This window comes from Euphorbia lathyris, chromosome 9 (genome assembly GCF_963576675.1).
Source record: "Euphorbia lathyris chromosome 9, ddEupLath1.1, whole genome shotgun sequence".
NCBI lineage: Eukaryota > Viridiplantae > Streptophyta > Magnoliopsida > Malpighiales > Euphorbiaceae > Euphorbia > Euphorbia lathyris.
The window spans coordinates 3457704-3472119 of record NC_088918.1 but is presented as its reverse complement, the minus strand read 5'-3'; the positions used below and the strand labels follow the sequence as shown (position 1 = coordinate 3472119).

At 32.3% G+C, this 14416-nt stretch overlaps 1 protein-coding gene across 5 annotated transcripts; it reads left to right on the top strand.

The window, feature by feature from the left end:
* The first annotated feature begins 7048 nt into the window (after positions 1-7048).
* On the top strand, positions 7049-13748 carry LOC136207056 (peptidyl-prolyl cis-trans isomerase FKBP19, chloroplastic). Of its 5 annotated transcripts, none has more exons than XR_010676550.1 (11): positions 7049-7199; positions 7282-7351; positions 7436-7570; positions 8949-9034; positions 9147-9197; positions 10353-10433; positions 10533-10577; positions 11940-11995; positions 12103-12324; positions 12450-12480; positions 13028-13748. XR_010676550.1 is itself a non-coding variant. In XM_065998316.1 (9 exons), exons 1-9 carry the CDS (start codon positions 7122-7124, stop codon positions 12272-12274), a joined length of 774 nt encoding a protein of 257 aa, XP_065854388.1. In that variant the 5' UTR covers positions 7049-7121; the 3' UTR covers positions 12275-12411. The 5 variants fall into 5 exon arrangements, 2 of the variants coding, with proteins under 2 accessions (XP_065854388.1, XP_065854389.1); XR_010676549.1 differs by having other exon boundaries at positions 12442-12480; positions 13028-13746; XR_010676548.1 differs by having other exon boundaries at positions 12418-12480; positions 13028-13744.
* The last annotated feature ends 668 nt before the right edge of the window (positions 13749-14416 follow it).

Here is a 14416-nt window from a genome sequence, read left to right as displayed (position 1 = left end):
ATCATTAGGGTTTATGAGTTCTATCTTAGCATATATCTTTTCTTTTTCCCACAACGTTATAGGGTTTTCTCCAAAGTTGATCTTTAAATGGTCTAAATATTTTTGTTTTAAAAGTTCTAAATTAGTATCTCTATTTGTTTTGATATTATGTATTGTGAGTGGATATAAAGGTAGGACGCGCTTAAGGATAATCCATTTATTACAAGGAGTTAAAAGACTTATGGTTTCAGGTTTGATTAGCTGGACTTTAAAGAAATCAAGAAAATTATTTCCTAATAATATATGTTGTTTCATATTATTTTCTTGATAAATTATGGGTAATCGAAAGATTGTCTTGTTAAGTATTAATCTCATATTTTCGGCTATAATATCTAATTCTTTCATTTGTTCATTAAATCCTGTAACTCTGACCTTATGTCCTTTAGATCTTTTCCATTTATGGGGAACTAGTACATCTTGCTTCGCTAAACATATATCAGCTCCACTATCTATAAATATGCGGCGTTTTATAATCTTATTAGGTTTATATTCTACCGGTGCTTCTACATATATGGCTACCATTAGTTATTAGTTTCACTATCTTCATATTCTATTGGTTCTAATTCTTCTGAGTTCTCACCTTCTGTTTCAGTAATATAAAATTCATCTTCTTTATGCCATTTATCATCGCTGGCTCTTATTTGTTCTAGACTCATTATAAATTCTGTTGTTCCTATATATTTGACACCTTTTTGTTTTAATTTAGGGCATTTATTAGCATAATGTCCTTTCTCATTACAATTCCAACATTTACATTCTGTAAGTTTAGTATTTTTATCCCTTAGTGGTCTTTCTCGTCTTTTCCTAAATTTTCGTTTATATCTAAATCTGTTCCGATTTTCGGGATTATTTTTATATCGTCTAAATCGTTTTCGTCGAAATCGTCCATTATCATACTTGTTAGTATAAGACTTCTTATATGTCGGATTATGTCTATAAGTGCGATTAGGAGTATATCGTCTATATTTTCTCCTAATTTTATCATCACAACCAAAAACTAACCGTTTTTCCGTGAATCCACATATTTCTCGTAACCCGAGTTTCTTATCCTTTTTAACCTTTTGTTGAACTCTATATTCTTCACATTTTCGCATAAGATAAGCTCGTAGTACTCTAATTCTTTCTCCTAATGTATTTTCTTTTGGTTCTAATTGAGTATATTCTTTTGAAACTTCTACGTTGTATGGGTTTGGTAAGTGGTCATAATATAGTTGTTGGTATATCAATCCTTCTTGTGGTAAAAACCTAGCTTCATAAAAGAACTTAGTAAAACTGATAGTATATTCTGGTAATTTACTAATTTTACAACATTTCATGTTATTCAAATTCATTATTATTTCAGCTTTTCTTTCAGCAAATACTGTTTCTCTAGCCACTAACCATCTTTCTCCTAAAAATTCTCTTTTTAATACCATATCGAATAATAATAACATTGATCTCCAATCATGAGCACAAGCTTCTATTTCTGGTCTTAACTGATGAGTTATAGATTCCATCCAAAATCCTACTTTTCCTATCATTGTTTTAGAGATTAGGTCATACATATAAGCTAAATTTTCAGTGTGAGATGAATTCATTAAGGCTATGTACATTCCTAAATTCCAATCATTTATTCGTCTACTTATTTCTTGTTCATCATAGACATTATCTAAGTCTAAAAAATATCCATTTGGATTTAATCCTTGAGACATAGATCCTATAAATTCTTTAAAGTCTCCTTGTTGGCCTATAGGTATATGTTGTGGAATCGTAGGTACTCTTTTAGTTACTACGTCTAAATTGGGGTCTATCATTTCTTCTTCTGGATAATTATCGGCATCTTCGTTTACTATATTTTCTGATCCTATATCTGATTCTTCATACCTAGTGTATTTGTTGTTGTATTCGTTGTTTTCTATATCACTTTCTGGTTCTTCTTCTATTATTGCATTAATGTTCTTCATTTGTTCTAATGCTTTCATTATTTGATGATTTTCTTCTATTAATTTTGTTTCATCTTTATTTTCTTCTTCTATATACCCAATGATTTTTAGTTTATTTTCACTTTGAATATCTGAACTATCTGAACTATCACTACTACTGTTACTGATGTGAATAGTTTTCCCTTTTACTTCTTTAACCATTGTTCTTAAGACTCTTACTTCTTCCTTTAATTCTTTTAATTCATCTGTAATGTGGATTAGCTCTGTTTTTGTTTGTTTTAATTCTAGCTTTGTTTCTTTTAATTCTTTTTTAGTATTTTTAAATTTGTGTTTATATTTTTTATATTTTTCGACCCATTCTGTACTCGAATTTATGACTAATTTTATGTTTTCTTTTTGTAGGTCTTTGATTTCTTTATGTTGTTTTTCGATTTTTAGTTGAAGGTATTCGGCTTCGGTGCTTACGTCTACATTGGATGGTTTAGCATCATTGTCTTTGAGTTTGCTGTTTTTTAGCGGTTCATATTTGTATTTTTCCTTTTCAATAATTTCTTGGGCGTGATTTTTAAGAAATGTTATTACACTATGTTCTTGTTCGGCCATTAGATTAGAATTGTCCTTTTTTGTGTAAATCGGTTAACAGATCTAAGGTTTTATTTACGGTTGTAGGGATTTTAGGTTTTATTTCACTTATATCCATCATTATTGGGTCCTTGCTTCGTCTCCAAGCATCTATGGATACTATTTCTGGAGTTTTAGTTTGTGTTATAGTAATGTTTAGATTTTCTCCTGAGGTAATGCTACAGCTTTCTTCTATGGGTCTTTTTCTTTTGTCTATATTAGCTACTAACATGTTTAATTTTTCCAAAATTATCTTAAACGTTGGTATTTCCGATGTATTCCACAGTTTTGTTAATTCATGTGTTATCATTTCTTGGATTTGAATATGGTTTTCTTGTATTAAACTAAGAGTATTCTTTAATTGTTCTTTTGCTACAATCTCTATCCATATTTGGTCCAATTTTTGGTTAGGATCACTCATCTTTGTAGATTCTTTTTATCCATCCGTCTTCAAGTTTGATCCATTCTTTCTTAGGTGGTTCTAATAAAGAGTTTAATTGTTTGATTTCACATTCTAGTTTCTGTTGTTTAGATTCAATTTCTAAATATTTTATTTGAGATTCTATGATTGTCTCTGCCATAATAGTTTTTATTATTTGTAATTTTTTCTCTTTTTTATCAAGTTGTTGTCGTATGTTCATATTTTATTTATATACCGTATTTTGTTTTGGTCCTCTATCGTAATTCCTTCATTATTTATCTTATATTTTATTTTATTTAAAAAGTCGTATCCTAATAATAGTGCATATGTACTATCATATTCTGTTACTCCTACAATTATCTCATATTCTAGATCTTGAATTTTAAATCTAATTCTTATGCTTTTAGTTATGATTATTTCTCTTGTACTATTTGGACAGTTATAAGTTTGTGGTTCGATTAGTTCACATTTATTCTCATTTATTTGGCTAATATGTACTAAACTTTTGGTTCCTGTATTAATTTCAGCTATACAGTCAGTTGCTCGTAGCTCATTAAATAATATTACTTTTATTCGTAACTTATCTTCATAATATGTATGTAATAAATCTAATGTTCTCGGTTGTCTTATGATGTCTTTCTTAAAACTTAACCTTCCTCCTTCTATCCTAGGTAATAATTTCTGGATTGGTTGTAGTTTTCTAGAATTAAAATCTATACATATTTCGTCTGGTATTGTTATGATGGAATTTTCCTTATGTTCTAGTGGTTCTAATATTTCCTGATATAATTTTGGTACTAATATATCCCTATCATTTTGTTTTCTGATATGATGATTACCTGTAAGGGCATATATCATTTTTGTTTCTATACTAATTACTTTACTTCCTGGGGGCATTCTTATTCCTTCTAATTTATAATAGAGTGTTAAAGCTAGATCTTTATGTTTATCTTCTAATGAGATACTAAAATCTGGTTGAATTGTGAATTTAAGTTTCTGATAAATTAAGTTTCCTCTTACTACTGCTATTAAGGCATCTTGGATATTATCTAATATTCTATCATATAATACATATATTTGAATAGGAGTATCGATATTTTTCTGAAAATATGCTTTTATAGTGAATTCTATTCCTCCAAAGTAAATATTCCTATATTTCTTTGCTTCTTTATGTGATAATTTGGATAATTCTCTTTTTATTACGTCATTTGTTATTAAATTTATCCTTGCTCTACCATTTATAGTAGTTGTATCTATAATATTCTCATGCTTCTGAACAATATATCGTATATTTTTATTTCTCTCAAACCATTTTGTTTTAAATATCTTATTTACAGATAGCTCTTCAGTTTCATCTTGTATTTTCTGATAAATATCTGGTTTAAAACTTAAAGTTTGAGTTATACCACCTTCATAAGTATCCATTTGATAGTAGATATTAGTATTTTCTGTATGGGTTTGTTCTGTTATTTCTTTATTCTCTTCCATTGATTAAAACTTGAATATGTCTGTAACTTTCAGTAATTATTTTTATTTGATTATACTTTTAACTTGAGAAAAGTAAAAAATAAAAATAAACGTTAATTTCAAAACGTACATTTTTTTTTTTGCAAATCAGTATTTATAGTAACGATCTCAAAATGAAATTTTTTCTAAATTTGGCCAATAACACCTCAAAATGAAAATTTTCAAGAATTAAATGATATTTTAAGTAACTTTAATTCGTAACTTTTTTGGTTTAATGTCATTTAGGTGTTGTTTTTTATGAAAGAGAAAGTTAATGTTTAGAGAGATAAAACTCCAAAAATGATGGTGTTGAAAAATTAAAAACGTGGTTCCATATTAAATATGATACTAAACAAGTTTAATTCTTGAAATTTTTTATTTTGAGGTCGTTATCGGTTAAATTTGGAAAAGTGAAATTTTTTCCAACGACAGATATCGATGTGCAAAAAAAAGGTGAAACCACATGACATTTATTTAAAATTAACCCTAAAAATAAAAATGTGATTTGTTGATTTGTAAAAACAGTTTTTATGGTTTAAAAATTAGTAAATAGTGATTCAGTGCTTTGTGCAATTTGCAATCAAATAATGTGCAAGTCAATTTGGGTAAACAATACTTTTAGTTCAATTAATTTGCAAGTCACTCTTTTTAATTGCTCAAAATCGTTTTCTTTTAAGGTAAATAGTCACGACAATAAATTTTTACGAAATAACTGAGTTTGACTACACAAAACATAAAACTCATGTTTACGAACTTTTAAATCATGGAGACTATTTTTGCAAATCGGCCAAACCATAAAATTTATTTTTATACTTTTCTCTTTTAACTTTATTTAACAATCTGAAATTTAGATGGAGGAGAATAGATTCAGACTCCATGCGAAGAGAAGTTGAGATTGTATTGTGTGGATCTTCAAAGTTCGTCGAGACATGTATCGAGAGCGTTTTCTGTGTACACTCAGACGGTCAAATTAGGAGTAATGAAGTAGAGAAATAATTGAGGAGAGAGAGAATTCTCTCCTATTTTGTTATTTTATTGACAAAGATAATAAAAGGCCTAATGCATACCCAGCCCCCTAAAGTTGTCCGTTTTGTTCATTTAACCCTCTCACCTTACGGGACAACCCTTTAACCCCCTAAATTCCAAAAAAACGCTACTTTTAATCCCATATCTTCCGACATTGCATTGACCTAGTCCACGTTTGTGTCTCAAACACAGGAGGCGCGTGGGAGGATTTTGTTCTTACCTCCAACGGTAAAAAAAAATGCATACCCAGCCCCCCTAAAGTTGTCCATTTTGTTCATTTAACCCCCTCACCTCACAGGACAACCCTTTAACCCCCTAAACTCCAAAAAAACTCCTAGTTCCAACTCAAGTACGGGGATTGGAGATACAGAAGATTTAATTGGTGTCTTTCTAATTTTTAATTGGTGCTTTTTTTGGTCTCAATCCACGTTGGAATTGTAAAAAATGATTTAACTTTGTATGAATTATGACCACGGTGCATATAGATACAGTGGAAGGCAATAGAAAGGAAGAGTTAAAATCTGATTTGGCATGAAATATAGAATATAGTGGAAGAGAAGTGATGACTAAATGATATTTATAGCAAATTTTCAATATTAAGGACTTTCCCATATGGGGTTAAAAGTAGCGTTTTTTTGGAGTTTAGGGGGTTAAAGGGTTGTCCCGTAAGGTGAGGGGGTTAAATGAACAAAACGGACAACTTTAGGAGGCTGGGTAATGCAGGATACACACGTGTCACGCGCGTGACACACACGGACAATATTATATCTCGGCAGTCTAAAATATAGGGTTAAAAGTAGCGTTTTTTTGGAGTTTAGAGGGTTAAAGGGTTGTCCCGTAAGGTGAGGGGGTTAAATGAATAAAACGGACAACTTTAGGGGGCTGGGTATGCATTAGGCCATAATAAAATTATAATTGTTATTTACAAATATAATTCCAACCTCCTAAATTTATAAACATGTTGCATGACCCCTTAACATGATATTAGCGGACTTTTCGAATGATTATTGTTAAGTTAACATACTAATATAAAAATAACATAATGTATTTCAAAAATAGTACTTTAAAAATTATCATTAATATATATATAACAAAATTACACGTAATCCGAAAACACGGCACGAAATCGATACTAATCTGAATAGGTTAACACGATTGTGACACGAAAGTTTTTGAGTTAGGTTTGAGTTTACAAACACGATTCGAACACGAAATTGACAGATCTACTCGTGAGTAATAAACAAACTCCTTGCAAGAAGCTCACGTTAAAATAATTTTTTCAATAAACCAAGTTCGGAGTCTATCATTTCCTACCGAACCAAGCTCGAAGTCTATCATTTCCTACCGAACCGAACATGAACAAGCTCGAATGTTAGCTAGAACCAAGCTCGAAGTCTATCCTTTCCTACTGAACCGAACATGAACCGACCCAAAATTCGGCTCGGGTGGGCTGGATCCATACTAAAAAGTCTATAGCTATCTAATTCAACGGGGCGAGGCCATAGAGGTGAGGCCTAAATCTTCCCGCGTCCTAAAACTAATATTAACTCAGTAAATGCAATCCCTTTCGTTTTAGACAGGAATCAATGGCTTCCATTGCAGCAGTTAGAATCGGAATTCCTCCCCAATCGTTCACTCTATCGTCTTCCAAAGCTTCACCTACTGTATGTGAAGCTTCCTACTCATCGAATTCTCTCTTCTTACTTCTTCATTTTGTTAAACAAACATCTACTTTTTACGTTGCAGAAATGGCGCAGAGCAGTTCCTGCTCAATCACTTCATCAACACCGTGATTTTTCCGATTCTCCTCTTTGCGGTTAGCATTTCTCAATTTCTTACGCTTCCGTAGTTCAATTTTGTTTGTTTCTACCAAACTGATTTTAGTTTTCGGTTTCGGTAGTTCAATTGTGCGCAATGAGTTGCGAAAGAGACATTCGGAGAAGAGAAGTTGTAATGTTATCCACTGGATTAGCTTGTGGAGTTTTGTATAATGCTTTCATTGATGGAGTAGCTATGGCTTCTGAATTCGCTGACAGTAAGTAATCATCAATTAGTTTTTTTAAAACTTCATCGCCTTAATTCCCCCGTGAGCTCTTATTTCAATGACTTGTTCTTTCCAGAATTTTTTTTCATAGAGAAATTTCATATTCAATATGAGACAAGTGAAGATTATATAATTAGGAAAGATTCATTCACCTCTTAGTTATGTGTTTGGGTTGGATGTGATGTCAAGCGTGTAAGTGTATGCTTTTATAAGGTTCAGAGTTTTGCCTCCGTGAAAAAAGCTCCACGGATCCAAACAAGTGGTATTAGAACTGCTAGAACTGTTGGTTGGGGTTGGGAGGAGTATGATGCAAAAGGTAATGCTCCTATAAAGAAGAGTTATGTGGTGATTCAGGGATAAGTCCAAGTTGTTGCCTAGATGTTTTTATTTAGATGTGCGCCTTGTAGAGTCAATGATCAACACTTGGTGATGTTGTAGTTTTAAAAAAAAAAAAACGCTCGAGGGTGAGCAACGTTGAGACCCAATGTGTAGAGACTCTCACTTGAGAGGAAGATTCTTGTGATGAAAGTGTGAGTTGGTATTGGAAATGCCAAGGCCATAATCATAGTTGTTAAAGGCGCAAATTACGCAAGGCTCAAGGTAGTGAGCCTTGATTGCACAAGGTGAGGTGCAGTTTAAAAGGCTCTCGCCTTGTGCGTCTCACCTGGCCTTCGGTGCCTGAGTCAAGACGCACCTCAGTAACACATACTATTTTCACTAGGTTTTTTTTTTCTTTACTGTTTTGTGTAAAACAAGTGGTTGATTAATCTCAACCATTAATCTAATTTAAATAAACTTAATCTTAACCCTTGATCTAAATAAGAATATGAAAAGACGCAAATAAGAATAGTAACATATACTGTTTTCACTAGTTTTTTTTTTTACTTTTTTTTGTGTTAATGTCTCTATGACGTATGAAGTATGAAGTATGAACTTTAACTTGGTGTTTTTGACATTTAGTATTAGGTTTTTATGTGGTGTTGACATTTGATATCAAATATTTGTATGCTTTAACTAGTAATAGAGTATATATTTTTTATTTTACTTCTCGTGTTCCTCAGGCGCGCGCCTTGAGCCTAGGCTCCTGAACCTCTTAGCGCCTTAGTGTGCCTTGCGCATTTAACAACTGTGGCCATAAGTATATTCCTTCACAAGGTTCAGAATTTCTCCCCAATGTCAAAAACTCTCCAGATCTTTATAAACCTAGCTAGTATCGGCAATCTGCTCATAGGCTTTTGTTGAGAATGACTTTACAATTTTTATTTGTGCATATTAAACTTGTTTAACCAATACTCTATCTGATTCGGTTCATACCATATTTGATATTTCTATCAAGGACTTATTCTGTGCCTTATTTCTGTGGATGCAGTGCCTGCAATTCGGGGGAAGGATTATGGGAAGTCAAAGATGCGTTATCCAGACTATGTAGAAACTGAATCTGGACTGCAGTATAAGGTTGACTATATATATTTTACTAGTTATCTGAGTTTAGATTTGTCTTCTGCAACAATATGCTACAGAACAGTGCTTAGATTCGTGTTTCAATCCATAACCAAGAAGAATGCAGGACTTGCGAGTAGGAGACGGTCCCAAGCCTAAGATGGGAGAGATTGTTGTGGTAGGGGAATATACTTTTTATCTATTTGCTTATAAGTTGCATTTCATGTTTAGTATTTTGGAAAGGAATTTGGCAAAGATATGATGATAAGTTGATAAATAATGAGTTTGAGTTTTGAAGTTAAGATCATTTCTTCCGTCAGTGGGGTAAAATGCACAGCATGTTATTGAAGTTCGGGGTGTGTTTCACAAAGATTATTGATTTTCATTTTTTTAATAAAATCAATGAACTTCACAGTTGATTTCAATATAGTCATCCCAGCCTATTTGTGTACAAAAACTCATGGAACGTTGACGGGGCAGTTTAGACAGTTGATTATATGCCACTAACTAAGAGCTATATAGGACATGTCTAGCTTTCATGGAAAACGTGACAGCCAAGTGCACCATGGTTGTTAAAGGCGTGCCTTACGCAAGGCTCAAGGTAGTGATCCTTGATTGCACAAGGTGAGGGACAGTTTAAAAGGCTCTTGCTTGTGCCCCTTGCCCGGGCTTCGGAGCCAAAGTCAAGGCGCGCCTCAGTAACATATTTCCACTACGGCTTTTTTTTTCGTACATAAGAATAGTAAATCTGTTTTCACTAGGATTTCTTTTACTGTATGAACTTAGCTTGGTGTTTTTGACATTTAGTACTGTGTTTTTATGTGGTTTTGTCTTGTTTTTGTGGTCATAAGTGTGTTTCTTTGGTTTATGCTTAGTAATAGATTATTAGAGATGTTGATATCAAATATTGATACGCTTTAACTAGTAATAGAGTATATGTAGTTTTTTTTTTTTTCTGCACCTCGTGTTCCTCTGGCGCGCGCCTTGAGATTAGGCTCCAGGATCCCTTAACGCCTTAACAACTATGAAGTGCACATAAGCTACAAATTTTTTTTTTTTAAAAACCACATTCTTTTTCAATCTTGCGCTTAGTTGGCAATATAGTCAACTGTCTTTCGTGTCACGTCAACATTCTATTGAGTTTTTGTACACAAATTGGTTTGCAATGAATTTATTGAAATCAAATATGAAAATGAGCGATTCTATTGAAAGAAAATAAAGTTGACCTTTGTGAAACGGACGTGAAACTTCAGCGGTGCAATTTACCTCATTCATCAGTAACAAATTCCTTGGGTGTAGTTAATGATAATTATAAACTATGAATTTCATTGAGGTTGATTGGGATGGATACACCATTGGATATTATGGCCGCATATTTGAAGCTCGTAACAAAACAAAGGGTGGTTCTTTTGAGGTATGAAATGCTTCTTCTTGTATGGTTCTGGGGCTAAGTTAATCAATAGTTTCAGACTGTTTTTTATGCTTTATGACTTTGAGTTCCTGATATGCACAGGGAAATGAAAAGGACTTCTTCAAATTCAAACTAGGATCCCGGGAGGTGAGATTTTATGTCCATTTGGAAGATTGAGGGGTTAAATGCATAGTTGGTTACTGAACTTTGATGGTGTCTCAAAATTGTTACTCAACTTCAATTTGTCCGGATGAAATCGTTCTACTTGAATTTTGTCTCAATTAAGTCACTTCAGCAACTTCAAGAATAAAAAGACACTGGGAAGACGGCTGCTAGTAGTCAACTTTCACCGCTGATTGAAACTACATGTGACTAACACCTAGAAGATACGCGGCTGCCACCGAGCTGATCGAAACAACACGTGTTAGCTAGGTGATAGCCCATGTCATTTCTGTCAGCAGTGAAAGTTGATTATTGCTAACATGGAAGCCATGTTATGACTTCAGTGTCTTTTTGCTCTTGAAGTTGCCCGAGTGATTTAATTGAGTCAAAATTCAAAGTTGACTGATTTTATTGAGACAAATTGAAATTGAGTGACCATTTTGAGACAACCATAAAAGTTCAGTGAGCAATGATGCATTTAACCCGAAGATTGAGGGGTTATTCGTTTCTGCTTTTTGAAATTGCTTTTAGCTCCAAACAACAACAAAAATATAGTATTTATGTTTATAAAGCAACACATGTTAGTTTTTTTTTTTTTTTTTTAATGGAAACAACTGTTTAGGAAAAAATCATTTTTAGAGCTGTTCACGAAAAACTTTGTATTTATTTGATTTTTTTTGACAAAATTATCCTTCCTATTCCCATAAAACATGTTTCTTCTCTAACGCATCTTCGGTAAAAAAACTCTAGAGCAACTCAAGTGAATGTATTGAAAGATCAAATTGCTTCCATTAGCCTTCGAAGCTCCATCTGTATTGATCTTAACCCAAATCCGAGGGAGGCATTGCCATCCTATAAGCTTTTCCTCCTTGCCCAATTTAACAAAATCTTGTCTGGAGTTCTCAATGGAAAAAAGTATTTCTTTAGCCTTAGCTTTTGTCATGAAACCATTTGAACCAAAAGCTCGAGCTGATAGTTAAAGGTCCACTCCATATTAATATCTGACATACCCCCACACGCGAATGTCCATTGAGCTTGAAGCGTGCACAACAGCTTTGATTTGAGGAATAATAGAAGAAAATGTGATTGAAGCATTCCCGAAGATGGAATTTCACATATTGCAATTCAAATCAAGTCAGTCACATTCGCTTGCTTCCTGCATATTTTAAGTAAAGGTGTCAAAACGGGTTTGCGTTACAATCGTGTTATGTAATCTATACGGACTGTATGATTATATATTATATATATACAACAAAAATGATAATCGTATCAAACGGATTGTCTCTGTAAATTGTTTTATCGTGTCAGAAATTGACAGTATGTTGATGCATTTTCTTGTATATTCAGGTGATACCGGCATTTGAGGAAGCTGTTTCCGGGATGGCTTTGGGCGGAGTTAGAAGGTGCTGCACCAGGAGTTTTCAACTCTGCTGTGAAAAATCTTCCTCTAAACTATATCTTTTAAAGAGAAATTGAATGCATAATGTGCTCAAATTTGACAGTGATGCAGGATAGTTGTGCCACCAGAACTCGGATATCCGGGGAATGACTACAACAAGAGTGCGCCAAGACCGACAACGTTTTCGGGGCAGAGAGCGTTGGATTTTGTGCTGAGGAACCAGGGTTTGATAGATAAAACTTTGCTGTTTGATATTGAGCTCCTCAACATTATACCAAGCTGACTTCAAATTCATCATTCATCAATGTCAATATGCTCAAGTCAAAATATCAGGTTAACATCTTTTATTTTCTAATTCATACTGTAAAAATTGTTACAATCCAAAGGAGATTTGTTGTTTAATTAAATATTTCTCTGTAAGATTAGCTGATAGCCAGAGCGGTTTTGAAGGTGTGCAGGAAGTACGACGACAGAACCTCTAAATTAGAGGTAAAAAAATTAAATGAATTAACTTTATTATCTATTTAACATAATTTACAACATGATTTACCTTAGGATATTGACAATTAATGATTTCGATAAAAAAAACATAACACTCATTTTTATCCTTAAACTAAAATTTCAAAGTCAATTAGGATTTTAAACTATCAAAATTATCAATTAAGTCCCTAAAGTAAGCAAAAATAATCAATTGAATCCTTATGCAATCCTAAAATCAGAAGATGTGATTACTTGATACGGACTCTAATGATCTCTGTTAGAAAAGAGTGTGTTCAACCGAATGATTTTCGATGAGGATTTAATTGATCATTTTTGCTTACAATGAGTACTCAATTGATGGTTTTTACTTAGTTTAAGGATCTAATTGATGATTTTGATAGTTTAAAGTTTTAATTGATTTTGAAGCTTTATTTTGGGGAACAAAATTTGTATTATGCCTGTAAATAAAAACTATTTTTAATTGATTTTTTTGTAATTAAATTTTAAAATATTTAATTTTTGGTTTTATGAGCCATACATTTTTATGTTTGTACAGGGCATTTGAAATGACTGGGTACAGATTCAGATTTAATGGTCTGAGATGTACAAATTAATTTATTCTTGCTGTTATCTGTCAGACCAAGATTCTCGTTATTAAATGGATAAATAAATATATATTTGTCTCAGGATTGGGTTTTTGGTCTTTTACAGTATTATCTAATCTTTTAATGCCTTTTTAGTTAGGGGTGAGGGTAAATTACACCCATGGCCACTGAACTTTATCCATTTTCACATTATGGCCATTGAACTTCGTTTCTTTCCGGTATGGCCACTGAACTTTACACTTTTTAACACCGGTGGTCACTCAACGCCTCAAGACGACCGTTGACGGCTAAAAATAAAAAATTCAAAGCGTTAATAATATTCTTAGGAACTTTAATTCTTGAAATTTTTTGTTTTGAGATCATTTAGGTTTGTTTGGTTAGGAGAGAGAAAGTGATTTTTAGAGAGAGAAAGATCCAAAAAATGTTATTTTCGAAAATAAAAACTGTGGGTTCATGGTAAATGTCGTTCTTAACAACTTTAATTTTTTAATATTTTCATTTGGAGGTCATTAACGATCGTTAACAGCCATTTTAAGAAGTTAATTAAAATTGAGTGGCCACCGCTGTTAAAAAGTGTATAAGTTTAGTGGCCATTCTGGGAAGAAATGAAGTTCAGTGGCCATAATATGAAAATGGATAAAATTCAGTAGCTATGGGTGTAATTTACCTTTAGGGGTGATAATTATCGAATTAGTGTCAAATAAGTCAATTCAAATTTTTGTGCCATAATTATATTAATCTAATTGGATTAATATTGATTTTGTGTTGTATTTTCAGATTTACTATGTATTTATATTGGTGACATTTTGTTTTGGTTATGGCTTATATTGGTGACATTTAAAAGTATAAAATATGGTAAAAAAATTAAATATTTTGTCATTTTTAGTTTAATATGTTGACATTGATCATCGAGAAGTTTGTGTAATTTTAAATATTCGTACCATTTTATAGTTAACAAATCAACTCTAACCAATTCAAAAATTTGCGTGTCAACTCAACAATAACGCATTACTTACTAATTTAAATTCAAAGATTAAAATTATGTGTTGATTTTATATCATGTATAGTTTTACCACCTCCACTTTTAATCATTCAAAATTAGAAGTGACAATTTTTGACATGATAATAAAATTTATAGAAACAACTCGACTGACATGACATAATTATCTTTTTTTTTTGTATTTATATTAGGCGTAAATCATATGGCACCCCCTAAACCATTTTTATGGGTTTATCCCCCAACTCATTAGTCACTTTAACTCCTTTTCCATCTACAATGTGGTTTTTCCTTTTAAAAATGTTTATCCTCTTACGTCATATTTTGCAATAATAATCTCTTT